General features: G+C 30.3%; 1 protein-coding gene across 1 annotated transcript in view; it reads right to left on the bottom strand.

Annotated features, from left to right (window-relative positions):
* Positions 1-14,618, bottom strand: part of nompC (no mechanoreceptor potential C) — a 358,845-nt gene that overhangs the window by 84,093 nt on the left and 260,134 nt on the right. Inside the window, exons 13-15 of the mRNA XM_069826862.1 lie at positions 12,166-12,412; positions 9,710-9,916; positions 161-305 (exon numbers count right to left, since the gene is read on the bottom strand). Coding sequence (XP_069682963.1) covers positions 161-305; positions 9,710-9,916; positions 12,166-12,412 — 599 coding nt within the window. The remainder of the gene's footprint in view (positions 1-160; positions 306-9,709; positions 9,917-12,165; positions 12,413-14,618) is intronic.

Raw genomic sequence — 14,618 nt, 5'->3', positions numbered from 1 at the left:
ATTGTTTGATCTGCTCTGTAGATTTTGTTCCCAACTATTTTTGTTTGCACGTGGTCCATGTAGAATTTTCAAGGAAATGTGAAATTGTTTTCAGTTTCAGAGTGTGTAGATCTCCGATTCTATAGTACTAATTAAAATTTCTGGGGGTTTTATTACTCACCAGCTTGCCCGAAATAAGCTGCCACGTGGAGAGCTGTGACGCCCAGCTTCTTGCTGGAGATGCGCAAGGACTGCGTGGACCGCATCACTTCCAGAACTTGTCCGTGACCATTTTGTGCAGCCAGATGCAGCGCCGTGAACCCTGCCTACAACACACACACACACACAGACATCACAGCTTCTGTACAATTCTTGTCGTAATTTTGTAAGCGAGGGTCGAAGTCATTCTCACTAAAATTAATGGTTTGTTTGCGGCTATATAGCCACGGAGTAAAACGCGGATTGTATTACTAGATCAAATTTTAAAAATGTGTATTATATTATATAGATTAAGGGTTGGTTAGAGATGCTTGAAATCTCTGGATGCACGTCCACTCATATTCTATGCCTGTGTGATTTATAGACACGGATGTTCAGGCAAATGCCTATTTTTTACCTGAACCAAATAAATGAATGAATGAAAATAAATGAATGAACGAATGAATGTTTCAAAATAAATTAATGAATGAAAATAAACGAATAAATTAATGAAAATAAACGAATAAATGAAAATAAATAAATGAATGAATGAAAATAAATGAATGAATGAATGAAGTGTTTTTTATTTAACGACGCTCGCAACTGCACAGGTTATATCAGCGTCGCCGGATGTGCCGGAATTTTGTCCCGCAGGAGTTCTTTTAAATGCCAGTAAATCTACTGACATGAGCCTGTCGCATTTAAGCACACTTAAATGCCATCCACCTGGCCCGGGATCGAACCCGACACCTTGGGCATAGAAGGCCAGTGCTATACCAACTCGCCAACCAGGTCGACTGAATGAATGAAAATAAATGAATGAATGAAAATAAATGAATGAATGAAAATGAATGAATGAATGAAAATAAATGAATGAATGAAAATAAATGAATGAATGAATGAAAATAAATGAATGAATGAATGAATGAATGAATGAATGAATGAATGAATGAATGAATGAAAATAAATGAATGAAAATAAATGAATGAATGAATGAATGAATGAATGAAAATAAATGAATGAATGAAAATAAATGAATGAATGAAAATAAATGAATGAATGAAAATAAATGAATGAATGAAAATAAATGACTGAATGAAAATAAATGAATGAATGAAAATAAACGAATAAACGAATCAAAATAAATGAATAAACGAATGAATATAAATGAATAAATGAATGAAAAAAATAAATAAATGAAATGAAATAAATAAATGAAAAGAAATAAATAAATGAAAATAAATTAATGAATGATTGAAAAGAAATAAATGAATGAAAATAAATAAATGAATGAAATTAAATAAATAAATTAAGGAAAAAATAAATAAATAAATGAAAATAAATAAATAAATAAATAAATGAAGAAATAAATAAATAAATAAATGAAAATATATAAATAAATAAATAAATGAAAATAAATAAATAAATAAATAAATGAAAATATATAAATAAATTAATTAATTAAGGAAAAAAATAAATAAATGAAAATATATAAATAAATAAATAAGTAAATGAATATATATAAATAAATGAATGAAAATAAATAAATGAAAATAAATAAATGAATGAAAATAAATAAATAAATAAATAAATGAAAATATATAAATAAATGAAAATAAATAAATGAAAATAAATAAATGAATGAAAATAAATAAATAAATGAAAATATATAAATAAATAAATGAAAATATATAAATAAATAATAAATAAATAAATAAAAAAGGAAAAAATAAATAAATAAATGAAAATATATAAATAAATAAATAAAGAAATGAATGAAGGAAAAAATAAATAAATAAATGAAAATAAATAAATAAATGAAAATAAATAAATAAATAAATAAATGAAGGAAAAAATAAATAAATAAATGAAAATATATAAATAAATAAATAAAAATATATAAATAAATAAATGAAAATATATAAATAAATAAATGAAAATATATAAATAAATAAATAAATAAATAAATAAATAAATAAATGAAGGAAAAAAATAAATAAATGAAAATATATAAATAAATAAATAAATAAATGAAAACATATAAATAAATGAATGAAAATAAATAAATAAATGAAAATAAATAAATAAACAAATAAATAAATAAATGAAAATATATAAATAAATAAATAAATAAATGAATGAAGGAAAAAATAAATAAATAAATGAAAATATATAAATAAATAAAATAAATGAAGGAAAAAATAAATAAATAAATGAAAATATATAAATAAATACATAAATAAATAAATTAATGAAGGAAAAAATAAATAAATAAATGAAAATATATAAATAAATAAATGAAGGAAAAAATAAATAAATAAATGAAAATATATATATAAATAAATAAATAAATAAATAAATGAAGGAAAAAATAAATAAATAAATGAAAATATATAAATAAATAAATAAATAAATGAATGAAGGAAAAAATAAATAAATAAATGAAAATATATAAATAAATAAATCAAAGAAAAAATAAATAAATAAATGAAAATATATAAATAAATAAATAAAAGAAGGAAAAAATAAATAAATAAATGAAAATATATAAATAAATAAATAAATGAAAATATATAAATAAATGAATGAAAATAAATAAATAAATGAAGGAAAAAATAAATAAATAAATGAAGGAAAAAATAAATAAATGAAAATATATAAATAAATAAATAAATAAATATATAAATAAATGAAAATATATAAATAAATAAATAAATGAAGGAAAAAATAAATAAATAAATGAAAATATATAAATAAATAAATAAATAAATAAATAAATAAAGGAAAAAATAAATAAATAAAAATATATAAATAAATAAATGAATGAAAATAAATAAATAAGTAAGTAAATAAATAAATAAAAAATAAATAAATATTTATAAGTATGCCCATGTTTGGGGTCATTTGGCAAAGTTTTTATAGTTCTAAAATGCCTATTTGACCGTTCCTTTCTATTTATGTACTATTCTGCCTTAAAGTGGCTATTTCAGAGATTTTTGTACTGCATATTTCATTCTTATTCAATTTTTTCTCAATTTATCGTCAACTTGCGCTAAATTTCTTACACCACGAAGAATAGAGAACAACACGCAAAACCACAAGATGTGAAACTTCGCAATATGCAGCTGTGGTATCAGTGGATGTCGAACGTTCTTTTTCTGCATATAAAATGTCCTTAAGCAGGAAGAGACATAACTTACATCCCACTCATTTAGAAATGATTCTTGTACAGTAGTTCATTGCCATGCTAATTATAGCAGACGGAACAGAAATGAAAATATTAAATAGAAAGAGATCTTAATTATCTCATTGTCGTGTTAACCCTCAAATTGGCAATGTATCCTGTAGATGCAACAGGTTAATAGGCTATATGCTATAATATATATATATATAATTTGAACTGGTAATGGAAATTACGAGAAAACGGCTGAACTCATTTTAATGAATGACCCGTCATTTTGAAGCTTGGCATCCAATGATTTTCAGAAAAACAGGAACTTTCAGTGAAGCGTTAGTTTTCCTACGTGATTTTCCTATTTTCCAAAATCCATCTTTCGTCAATTTTGAGAACTAATTGCATTTCAGAATAAAACAAAACACACACTACAATAAACAATAGGCCATTACACGAAGCCCATGACCTACAGCATTGCTGACATAGAGTTCAAATTCAGTTGGTTATTAAAAACTTCAAGACTTACTAAAAATAATTTACAGGTCTGATTCTGCGGTGTGTAATTTTCTGAGTACAGCTGTGTATTGGATATTAAAATATACAAAACTTGAAGTGGTTTGATGACATTACCATTAGAAATGAAATATTATTATAGTTAATACGTAAGATAATAATATTGTTATTAAAATTCAAATAGGCCTATTTTTATAGTTATTAATCAAGTGAGGTTGGGTCTTTTTCATATACTTAATGGCGGTGTGGTGTAGATACTTATATACGTCATTCTCTTCAGTATTGACTCCAGAGAGCGCAAAAATTACAGTTCCTAAGGAAAGACCAAAAGGTATTACTTACTGATAAAATAAGAGGCCTACAAAATATTGTAGTCTCCCGATCATTTCAGCAAGATCTCTTAGCAGGATAAAATGATTTTACCCTCTACATTTCAAGCTCTACATGCAGCAGCTATACCAAGATGCTATGTCTATTGTTCGAAAGTATAGCCAACCTGATTTTTTTAACTTTCACCTACAATCCACAATGACCTGAAATGCTTTACTCCCACATGAAAACCCCACTGATCGTCTTGACATTGATACTTGGGGTTTCGTGTTAAAACTCAAAAACTGAAGGTGGATATGTTCAAGAAAAAGTTTTTGGCATAAAAAAACCATTCAGAGGGAGTATGTTTCAGTATTATGGAAGCAAATAACTTTCAAAATGTCTGGTATTTTTAATCGAAAATAAATCTGAAAAATTTTTATTTGAACGTCTAACGAACTTAGTTTGCAGCATTTGGTGCACAAGCCACTAGTTTTAATAGAATAGGAAAAAATTGGCAGCAACATTAAATTTTCACAATACTATAATATTGCACAACATATAAAATATGAACATTGCGATAGTTGTTTTCTTTACAGTCCGACACGAGTTAATAAACTAGTGTGAGAAATGAAGCTTTGCAATTTAAGGGTTATTATTATATACAGTTATGATATATTTTTAGTCATGTAAGTAACTAATCAAAGGTTTATTCAATGCTTATTTTGATTCTTCAATGCCTATGCCATAAGTGCCTATTCTCAGTACCTAAAATATATAGTTTTAGTGCCTAAACATCCGAGGTCTAGTGATTACCTTACGAATAGGTCTACTAACAATGAATTTACCGCTACTGAGTTGGATTAGGTTTCGCGCTAAATACGTTATATTAACCGGATGAACTTAGAGATGACTTTTAATAACAGCCGGCACCTGGTCAATATTGGCTCTAGTTTTGGACTCAATTCCGATAGAATTATTTTTTTTTTATTTAACCTGGTAGAGATAAAGCCATCAGGCTTCTCTTCCCCTCTACCAGGGGATTACAACTATAATATTAAGAATATAATTACAATTAATATTAAATTTACAGATACAATAAAAATGAAAGTACTGTACTAAAAGATTAACTGATTAATAATAGTTAGACAGTTTATTGTAAAAGTTAAGAAGAAACAAATTTTTTATTAATTAAGTAAAAAGTAAACCTACTCTACGCAGTAAGAAAATGCTTAATAAGCTTGCTTTTGAACGCTACTAAATTCCGACAGTCTCTGATGTCACTGGGTAGGGTATTCCACAAGCGCGAGAGCGAGATTGTGTATGATGATGAATACGATGATGTCTTATGTGTTGGTATGGCTAGTATGCGGCTATTTTGCGTGCGTGTGAAGAGATTATGATATGATGACAGGTAACTGAAACGGGAGGCAAGGTAGATAGGTGTAGAAGTGTGAAGGACTTGGAAAAGGAGAACAAGAGAATGAAAATTTCTACGTTCGTTAAGCCGTAGCCAGTTTAGAGTTTGGAAGGATGGGGTAATGTGGTCAGCGCGACGGACATCGCAGACGAAGCGAACACAAGAATTATGAACACGTTGTAATCTTTGCGACTGGTTGACATTGAGGTCAGTCAGTAGAAAATCACAATAATCGAAGTGGGGCATTACTAGTGTTTCCAATAGTATTTTCTTGAGTGATAGCGGGAGAAATTTTCGAATGCTGTTTAAGGAATGTAGTACGGAAATCACTTTTTTATATTATATTAGGGCTTACAACCTAAGAACTATTCTTTCCTAAAATATGGTGCTCATAATTTTGTCGTTAAGTTTCATTTTCAGTCGATTAGGCCTATAGGAGTACCGAGGAATTTTGGCATTAAGCGCAGAATTGCTCTCAGGCTTTCGGCGTTGGACCTCAGAGTCATTTCGCCGCCATCATCATCATCATCATCATCATCATCATCATCATCATCATCATCATCATAGTCATCATCCATATAATAGCCCGGGTTCAGTTCACGGTGCAGCGTGCTGTACTTGTACAAGAACGTGGCCGTTCAGCTACTCAATCATTCGCAGAATAGGAGTGGTAATCACAATAACCCTAGGCTACAGTGTAAACCTTCGGGTCCCTCCTCCATATAAGAGAAAAAAGAATATTTTCTTCAATTGGCAGGTACCGAATTGAACACATCGAACACTGTCTCGCTCAGAAAAAAACAGTGCAGCAGCACATAAGCCAGTGTGTACGATGGGGCTTGTACGTGGAATGTTTGGAGAAATAGTAATATGCGTTACAAGAGCGGTATGTTGACGTTTTCATGTTCGAGGAAAAGATTGAAAAAGCGAAACGTAATTGAGCTTTTTTAATTTCCGAGAACATGAAAACAAACATACCGCTCGTGTATCGTACATTATTTTGTGCGAAGATCGTTTATTACATACCTGAAAGACGAATTTCTAATTAGTTGCAATGAAATCTCCATGTTGGTTTCTGTTTAATGACGGCAACTTCGGAAAACCAAAATATCTTTCTTCAACACTGTTGCTATAAAATTTTTTCTGTGTTTACTATACTCCAGCAGGCCGTGATATACGTCTGTTTTTTTTTTCCCCCAGTCTATAAATGCGAACTTAAAACAAACGGTAAGGTTATGTAATGATTTATTTTTCATTTTAATATTTTAACAATATTATTTATATAACATATTGTAGTAATAACATCGGCATCTGGAATCTTGTCGATTTTTTCACGGCTTCCTTAATGTTACTTGTATCAGGAATGCAATAAGTTTCGTGGAGTAGTAGAATTTACTTAATTTTTGCAAATATTTAAAAACAATAATTAACATTGCAATTTAGGTGAAATTGTAGTGGTAAGTTTCCAATTTATAATTATTACTATATTAAACGTCTCTTAAAATAGTATGTTAAAAGCCTAAAGCAGTAAAATGAATGTCGCGCTTAAGCGGTAAGAAGAGGGAAATTGTTATGTGTGTTACGTTGGGAATACTGAATGTGGTATTTCACACTTACCGCGTATTGGTTCTGTGCGGAAAACAAGCAAATACGCACGATCTCGCACAAAAATTATTTCTGAGGGACTTTGGCGACCACGATCCCTTGATCCAATTCCTCAGAAGTATTTATTCTGAGACGCGGTAAGGTCTATAGCAATCCAAAGAAATTTAATGAACTTAAGGTGAAGTAATTAATTACTTACAATCAATTAATCTAGAAACGTTTGGAATTGAACGGGTTACATCAGCTGCTTGTCTATGCGGATGACGTGAATATGTTAGGAGAAAATCCACAAACGATTAGGGAAAACACGGGAATTCTACTTGAAGCAAGTAAAGAGATAGGGTTGGAAGTAAATCCCGAAAAGACAAAGTATATGATTATGTCTCGTGACGAGAATATTGTACGAAATGGATATATAAAAATTGGATATTTATCTTTCGAACAGGTGGAAAAATTCAAATATCTTGGAGCAACAGTAACAAATATAAATGACACTGGGGAGGAAATTAAATACAGAATAAATATGGGAAATGCCTGTTATTATTCGGTTGAGAAGCTTTTGTCATCCAGTCTGCTGTCAAAAAATCTGAAAGTTAGAATTTATAAAACAGTTATATTACCGGTTGTTCTGTATGGTTGTGAAACTTGGACTCTCACTTTGAGAGAGGAACAGAGATTAAGGGTGTTTGAGAATAAGGTTCTTAGGAAAATATTTGGGGCTAAGGGGGATGAAGTTACAGGAGAATGGAGAAAGTTACACAACACAGAACTGCACGCATTGTATTCTTCACCTGACATAATTAGGAACATTAAATCCAGACGTTTGAGATGGGCAGGGCATGTAGCACGTATGGGCGAATTCAGAAATGCATATAGAGTGTTAGTTGAGATGCCGGAGGGAAAAAGATCTTTAGGGAGGCCGAGACGTAGATTTGAAGATAATATTAAAATGGATTTGAGGGAGGTGGGATATGATGATAGAGACTGGATTAATCTTGCTCAGGATAGGGACCGATGGCGGGCTTATGTGAGGGCGGCAATGAACCTCCGGGTTCCTTAAAAGTCAGTAAGTAAGTAAATAAGTAAGTAAGTAAGTAAGCAAAGAACTGTAAACGGGTTGAACTCTGACTTCAACAGCGAGGAAAGCATTTCCAGTATCTATTGATTGTGATGAGTAAGTTCACATACCACTTTAATAATTTTAATTATTCAAATATCGCATGAAAAGCGGGAGTCTGTATTGTCAACATACGGTAAGTTCGGCTGGCAATGTTAGTAATCTATCCGCTTTACTGTGGAAGGAGTACAGACGTGGACAGATTATTAGCAAAATTTAAGATTTTTATTGTATATTTTCAGAAAATTTGACACTTCAATTTGGACTACATTTGATATTTTTGCATATTTACAAATTATTAGCAAAACTGAAGATTTTTATTGTATATTTTCAGAAAATTTCACTCTTCAATTTGGACTACATTTGATATTTTTGCATATTTACAAATTATTAGCAAAACTGAAGATTTTTATTGTATATTTTCAGAAAATTTCACTCTTCAATTTGGACTACATTTGATATTTTTGCATATTTACAAATTATTAGCAAAACTGAAGATTTTTATTGTATATTTTCAGAAAATTTCACTCTTCAATTTGGACTACATTTGATATTTTTGCATATTTACAAATTATTAGCAAAACTGAAGATTTTTATTGTATATTTACAGAAAATTTCACTCTTCAATTTGGACTACATTTGATATTTTTGCATATTTACAAATTATTAGCAAAACTGAAGATTTTTATTGTATATTTTCAGAAAATTTCACTCTTCAATTTGGACTACATTTGATATTTTTGCATATTTACAAATTATTAGCAAAACTGAAGATTTTTATTGTATATTTTCAGAAAATTTCACTCTTCAATTTGGACTACATTTGATATTTTTGCATATTTACAAATTATTAGCAAAACTGAAGATTTTTATTGTATATTTTCAGAAAATTTCACTCTTCAATTTGGACTACATTTGATATTTTTGCATATTTACAAATTATTAGCAGAACTGAAGATTTTTATTTCATATTTTGACAAAATTTGACTCTTCAATTTAGACTGCAGTTGACATTTTTGCATATTCACAAATTTTTAGCAAAATTAACGATTTTTATTATATATTCTTACAAAAAATGGCTCCAATTTAAACTACAGTCGACATTTTTGCATTTTTCTGTCTACTATAATGATAGAAACATGAAAAATTGTCAACTGTAGTGTAAATTGAAAAGTCAAATTTTGTAAACAGAATTATCATAAAAATCGTCAATTTGGTTAATAATTTGTCCACGTCTGTATGTTTACGTAATATATGTTAGTTTTTGAGTGATTTTAATTATATTTTCTTAAGGAAATATAATTTAATTTTATTCTCCAATGTCTTGTTTAGAAAATATTTTACTCGTAAAAGCGACTTGTTAAGCTTATACTAAAACGTTTCCATGTCTTACCTTATTTTCATCTGTACACGAAGCCCCAGCACGGACCAGAGCCTTCACGACTTCCGCGTGGCCTCCTTCCGCGGCCAGTTGCAGCGGAGTGGCCTCCGTGATGCGATTCCTGGCCGATATCACTCCTTGCCGGTCGAACTTCATCAGCTCCTCAATCACACGTATTGAGCCTTGCATTGCCGCGATGTGCGCACATGTGTTTCCATCCTAGAACAAAGGAAAGTCGTACACATCTGGTAGTCCAAGCTACTTCATAAATATCTACACTAATAATAAATCTGTAGCCGAAATTTGTCTGGTAATTTTCTATTTTCCAAAAATAATTGGTGTTAACATGTATAATTAACCATCCTGAAACCGAAAATCGATTTTTTTTTAATTTTTGTTTGTATGTCTGTCTGTCTGTCAGTATGTTTGTTACCTTTTCACGCGATAATGGCTGAACCGATTTATATGAAAATTTGAATATAAATTAAGTTCGTTGTAACTTAGATTTTAGGCTATATGGTATTCAAAATACTTTATTTAAAAGGGGGGTTTAAGGGGGCCTGAACTAAATAAATCGAAATATCTCGCTTATTATTGATTTTCTTGAAAAATATTACATAACAAAAGTTTCTTTAAACATAATTTCCGATACGTTTTATTCTATACAAAATTTTGTTAGGATTGATATTTAATGAGATAAATGAGTTTTAAAATTACAATAACGCCATCTAAGGCGCTGTTCTGAAATAAAAACAAATGACTTCGTCTATAAGGGGCCTTGGACAACAACAATCGAAAGCTATGAAACATAGCGTAAGAGAATGTTTCTGTGTTTGTATGAAGTAATATCGGAAGCTAAGTAATTGTTTAATTATTATTTCACCATTGGAAAGTGTAGTTTCTCTAGATGGACATAATTCTACAATGTTATTACAGTAACTTCTGAAACATATAGCAAGTAATATAAAGTATAAAACATTAAATCTAAATGATATGTCAATCTTCATTAAACTATGGTTGCATGTAATAACAATTAAGAAACATGTTAAAGGAATTGTCATTGCACCAAATGAGTGTCTCTGGACCAAAATGACCGCATTTTAATTATTTAAATACAATTTAAATTAAGTAACATATTAAACGATTTACCCTTCTATCAAACACGAATGTTCCCTGGATCAAATGTCCTATTTTAATTATGTAATTACTTTATATTTATTTCTAACGGGTGCAGCGGAGCGCACGGGTACGGCTAGTAAAGCAAAATAACAATTTTATGAATGTGAGTGTGATTGTGAGTGTGCCGGGTTAATATTAATTAACCAATCATCACAAATATAAAAATACATCAGGACTGTCGCTGAGCAGTAACCTGAACACACGTTTCAGCGTCACATTGTTGACAAGTAACTCCATCTGTTAGCACAACCATAAAGTATCTAATAGATGCTGTAGAGTTACCAACAACGAATATATATATATATATATATATATATATATATATATATATATATATATAAAGAAATTGAAAGATAGAATGAGATCTAAGGCAAGTGTGTTCTTTTAGATTTGTTTCTTTTTTTTAATTTCAGTGAAATGTTTTACCGTCCGCTGCACTATTTACATATTTACTGGCCATATAAGCTCAGAACCAATAAGAAGTAAGTATATCTTTGAAATGGCAGCCTGTTTTATTCATGTTCAAGATTTCATGGCCGTCTAAACTGGCCATATAATCAACAAAGCCGTTAGGAACAGTTGAATGATGAATCTTGTTACAATGAGTACTACATGTAATTTCAGAATAATAAGAACTAAAATGTAGATATGAATGTTAAATTTGTTAGCCTACTTATTTATATTAGGCCTACGTGTAATATTTAAGTAATGAAAGATGAAGGTAATGCATTAATTTCTTACTGAATGAAGTTTGTACATTGAATGTTACATTTTCTTCGGCAGTGCTTAAAATGAATAGCAGTGCCTAAAGTTATGACTTACTTTTTTACGCACTAGTATTTTAAAGGCTCACTTTAAGCACATTTATTCATACTACGCAATAATGTACTCTTATTAAACGCTATAGAAACCGATTTTGTAGGTTTATTTTCTCAAATATGAATGTTTTAATTATTTAAAATATATTTCTTTCAATCCCATTTAAAACCTATTAATTTTTAAGAGAGTGAATATGATTCCTATTATATCCTTGCGCGATGAATATCTGAAATTTGTAATCCGCCTCTACACAGCTGTTTTGCACTGCAGCTGCTCAACGAAGCGTTCAGTTGCTCAGACCTGCGTATAAACCTAATTTGAAAGGAAAATACTAATTTAATCTGCGTTTTTCGTTTTAGATAACGTTGTCATAAACACTTCTGTGCAAATATTACTATGAGAGAGTTTTGAAATACATGATTGGTATCTCACTTCACCCTAATACGTAGTCAAGCGATGAAATCAGTTACCTTCGTGCATGCCATGACTAGGGACGGGTGTTGCTGCAGGAACAGCTGAGCTACTTCGGAATAGTTGTTCATGGCAGCGGCGTGGATGGGTTTCTGTCCGCTGTCGTCAGTCGCATCGATGTCTGCTCCCAGCTGCAGCAATATGCGGCAAACCTCCAGCTGTCCAGCCCCTGACGCCAGATGCAGAGGCGTCTGCTTCTTCAGGGTCAACACGTCGATTACTGCATTGTGGTCCTGCACCAGGAACCTGAACATCAGGCAGACTTTATGCTTTTCAAGTGAAAACAATTTATTCTAGATCAAATAAAAACATGTTTTTAATTTGGTTATTTAACAACACTGTATCATCTGCTAGGTTATTTAGCGTCGATGATATTGATGAAGATGATAATAATAATGATTTATTTTAGGTGTCAGAAATTTTTTCCTTGCATTTTAAACTATTCCTGATTGTATCTATGCAGTGTAAAATATCACCATGGCAACTAAAACTTACCGTTAATCAAAACCTGCAAGGTATAGTAAAAAAAACAGGATACAATAAAAATGTAAGGAAAAGGTTTTTGATGCCACTGTACATTTTCCTACAATTTTATTGTATCTTGTTTTTTTGACTATACCTTGCAGGCGTTGCTTAACGGTAAGTTGTAATAATAATAATAATAATAATAATAATAATAATAATAATAATAATAATGATGATGATAATAATAATAATGATTTATTTTAACTGACAGAGTTAAGGCCATTCGGCCTTCTCTTCCACTCAGCCAGTAAGATAGAAAATTCTACATTGCTATGAATATAACATAATTAATACAAAGCAATACAATACTCCAATACAATACAATACAATACAATACAATAGGCCTACATCATTAATATAATACAATGACAATTCTTTTTATCTTCATAATGGTAATATTTTAACTGCATAGATACAATCAGAAATAGTTAAAAAAGCAAGGAAGAAGTTTTTGATGTTATTTCAGAATATTACATTACTAGTCCTACAAGAAAGCTCTGTTTTTTAAGGTTTGTCTCTTTGGCACTTGTTTGTTGTTTAGTCATCTGTTCGAAGACAGGCCTGAACCCCACAAATAATACCACGAAGACACCACGTATGAGGCAACTAGGCCAGGAGATAATGGGGTAGGGTGGTCAGTTCCTTTCCCCCTCCATTGCATGCATCGATGACTAGCTACATATTACACTAGTCAGACTTCAGATGTGTACAAACAATTGTTCTTCCTCTGACACATATCGTCAAGTGAGATGTACTGCCTGATAATAGAAGTAGGCCTACATATCAGCCAGAACCTCAACAGAGATACTTTGGCACTCACAGCCCTTTTTATGTCCAGTCTTCAATTACTGTTAAATCAATGTGAGTACACGTGTTGCACTACTCCTACTCTATATTATTCAGTAATATACGCACTTACATTTCATAAGTTTTTTAATAAACTGTGCGTTCCAGGTTAATTTTTAGTGTTTTTAACTGTTTACGATAACTTGCTGCTTCACTGAATTTACAATGGCACCATATCCCTAAAACATTGGTCTTACACAATTGTGTGGTTGTTCCATTACCTTTGACACACCCTGTATAATGTAATTGTATAATCAAGTCTAGGGACATAATTGAAGACCTGTCTTCCCAAAGGGGCTATGTGCCAATTTTTCGTATTTCATTTTATTCAATCTAAGGGTGGTACATCCATATGAGAATACGATCATACTGAATGATGAGCATCGTTTCAAATCATATTATGTCCAAAAAACAAAATTTTACAGGAAGAACAAGAAAACTGATTACTCCTAATCTGGGTAATTTTTCACAAACTGAAAAATGTGAAGTTATTATGCTTGAGGATTATTTCAAGGAACCTGAAAAAATTAAATCACTTTTCAATTCTGTTCTTCAAATTGAAGGAAAATGTTTTGGACGTAATACGTTTTCATCCAATAATTGTACAAAATGTTCCAATTAAAAATTCTTAACGAGGCACATACATAAAATAACCAATAATTATTATTGTTATTAAAGAGAAACATTATCTGTTAATATAAAATTATAATTTCCACACTAAACATTTTGATATACAGAGTGTTCATAAGTTCTTTCTGCTTCATAATGTACTTAATGAATAAATGATTGCATAAAAATCATTATTATTCTTAGTATTAAATAAAACATATTTTGTTAATACAAAAAAAGAAATATACACACTAAATAAATTTTGATGTAAGTCTACAGGGTGTTCATAACATCCATCCGGCTGGATTCATGGTGTTCGAATCTTTTTCACATTTTTTCGAATCCTCCTTCTTCTTCTAAGCAGCCACAAGTTGCCATACTATCGTCATCCTCATTGTCAGTTACCATAGTAACTGCATCGATGATGTTAGCATAGAAATCTAAAGCTTCGCACAATTGGAATAAGCCGCTG

Source organism: Periplaneta americana, chromosome 5 (genome assembly GCF_040183065.1).
Source record: "Periplaneta americana isolate PAMFEO1 chromosome 5, P.americana_PAMFEO1_priV1, whole genome shotgun sequence".
Classification (NCBI taxonomy): Eukaryota; Metazoa; Arthropoda; class Insecta; order Blattodea; family Blattidae; genus Periplaneta; species Periplaneta americana.
The sequence above is the reverse complement of the archived record's forward strand: the minus strand, read 5'-3'. Positions and strand labels throughout refer to the sequence as shown.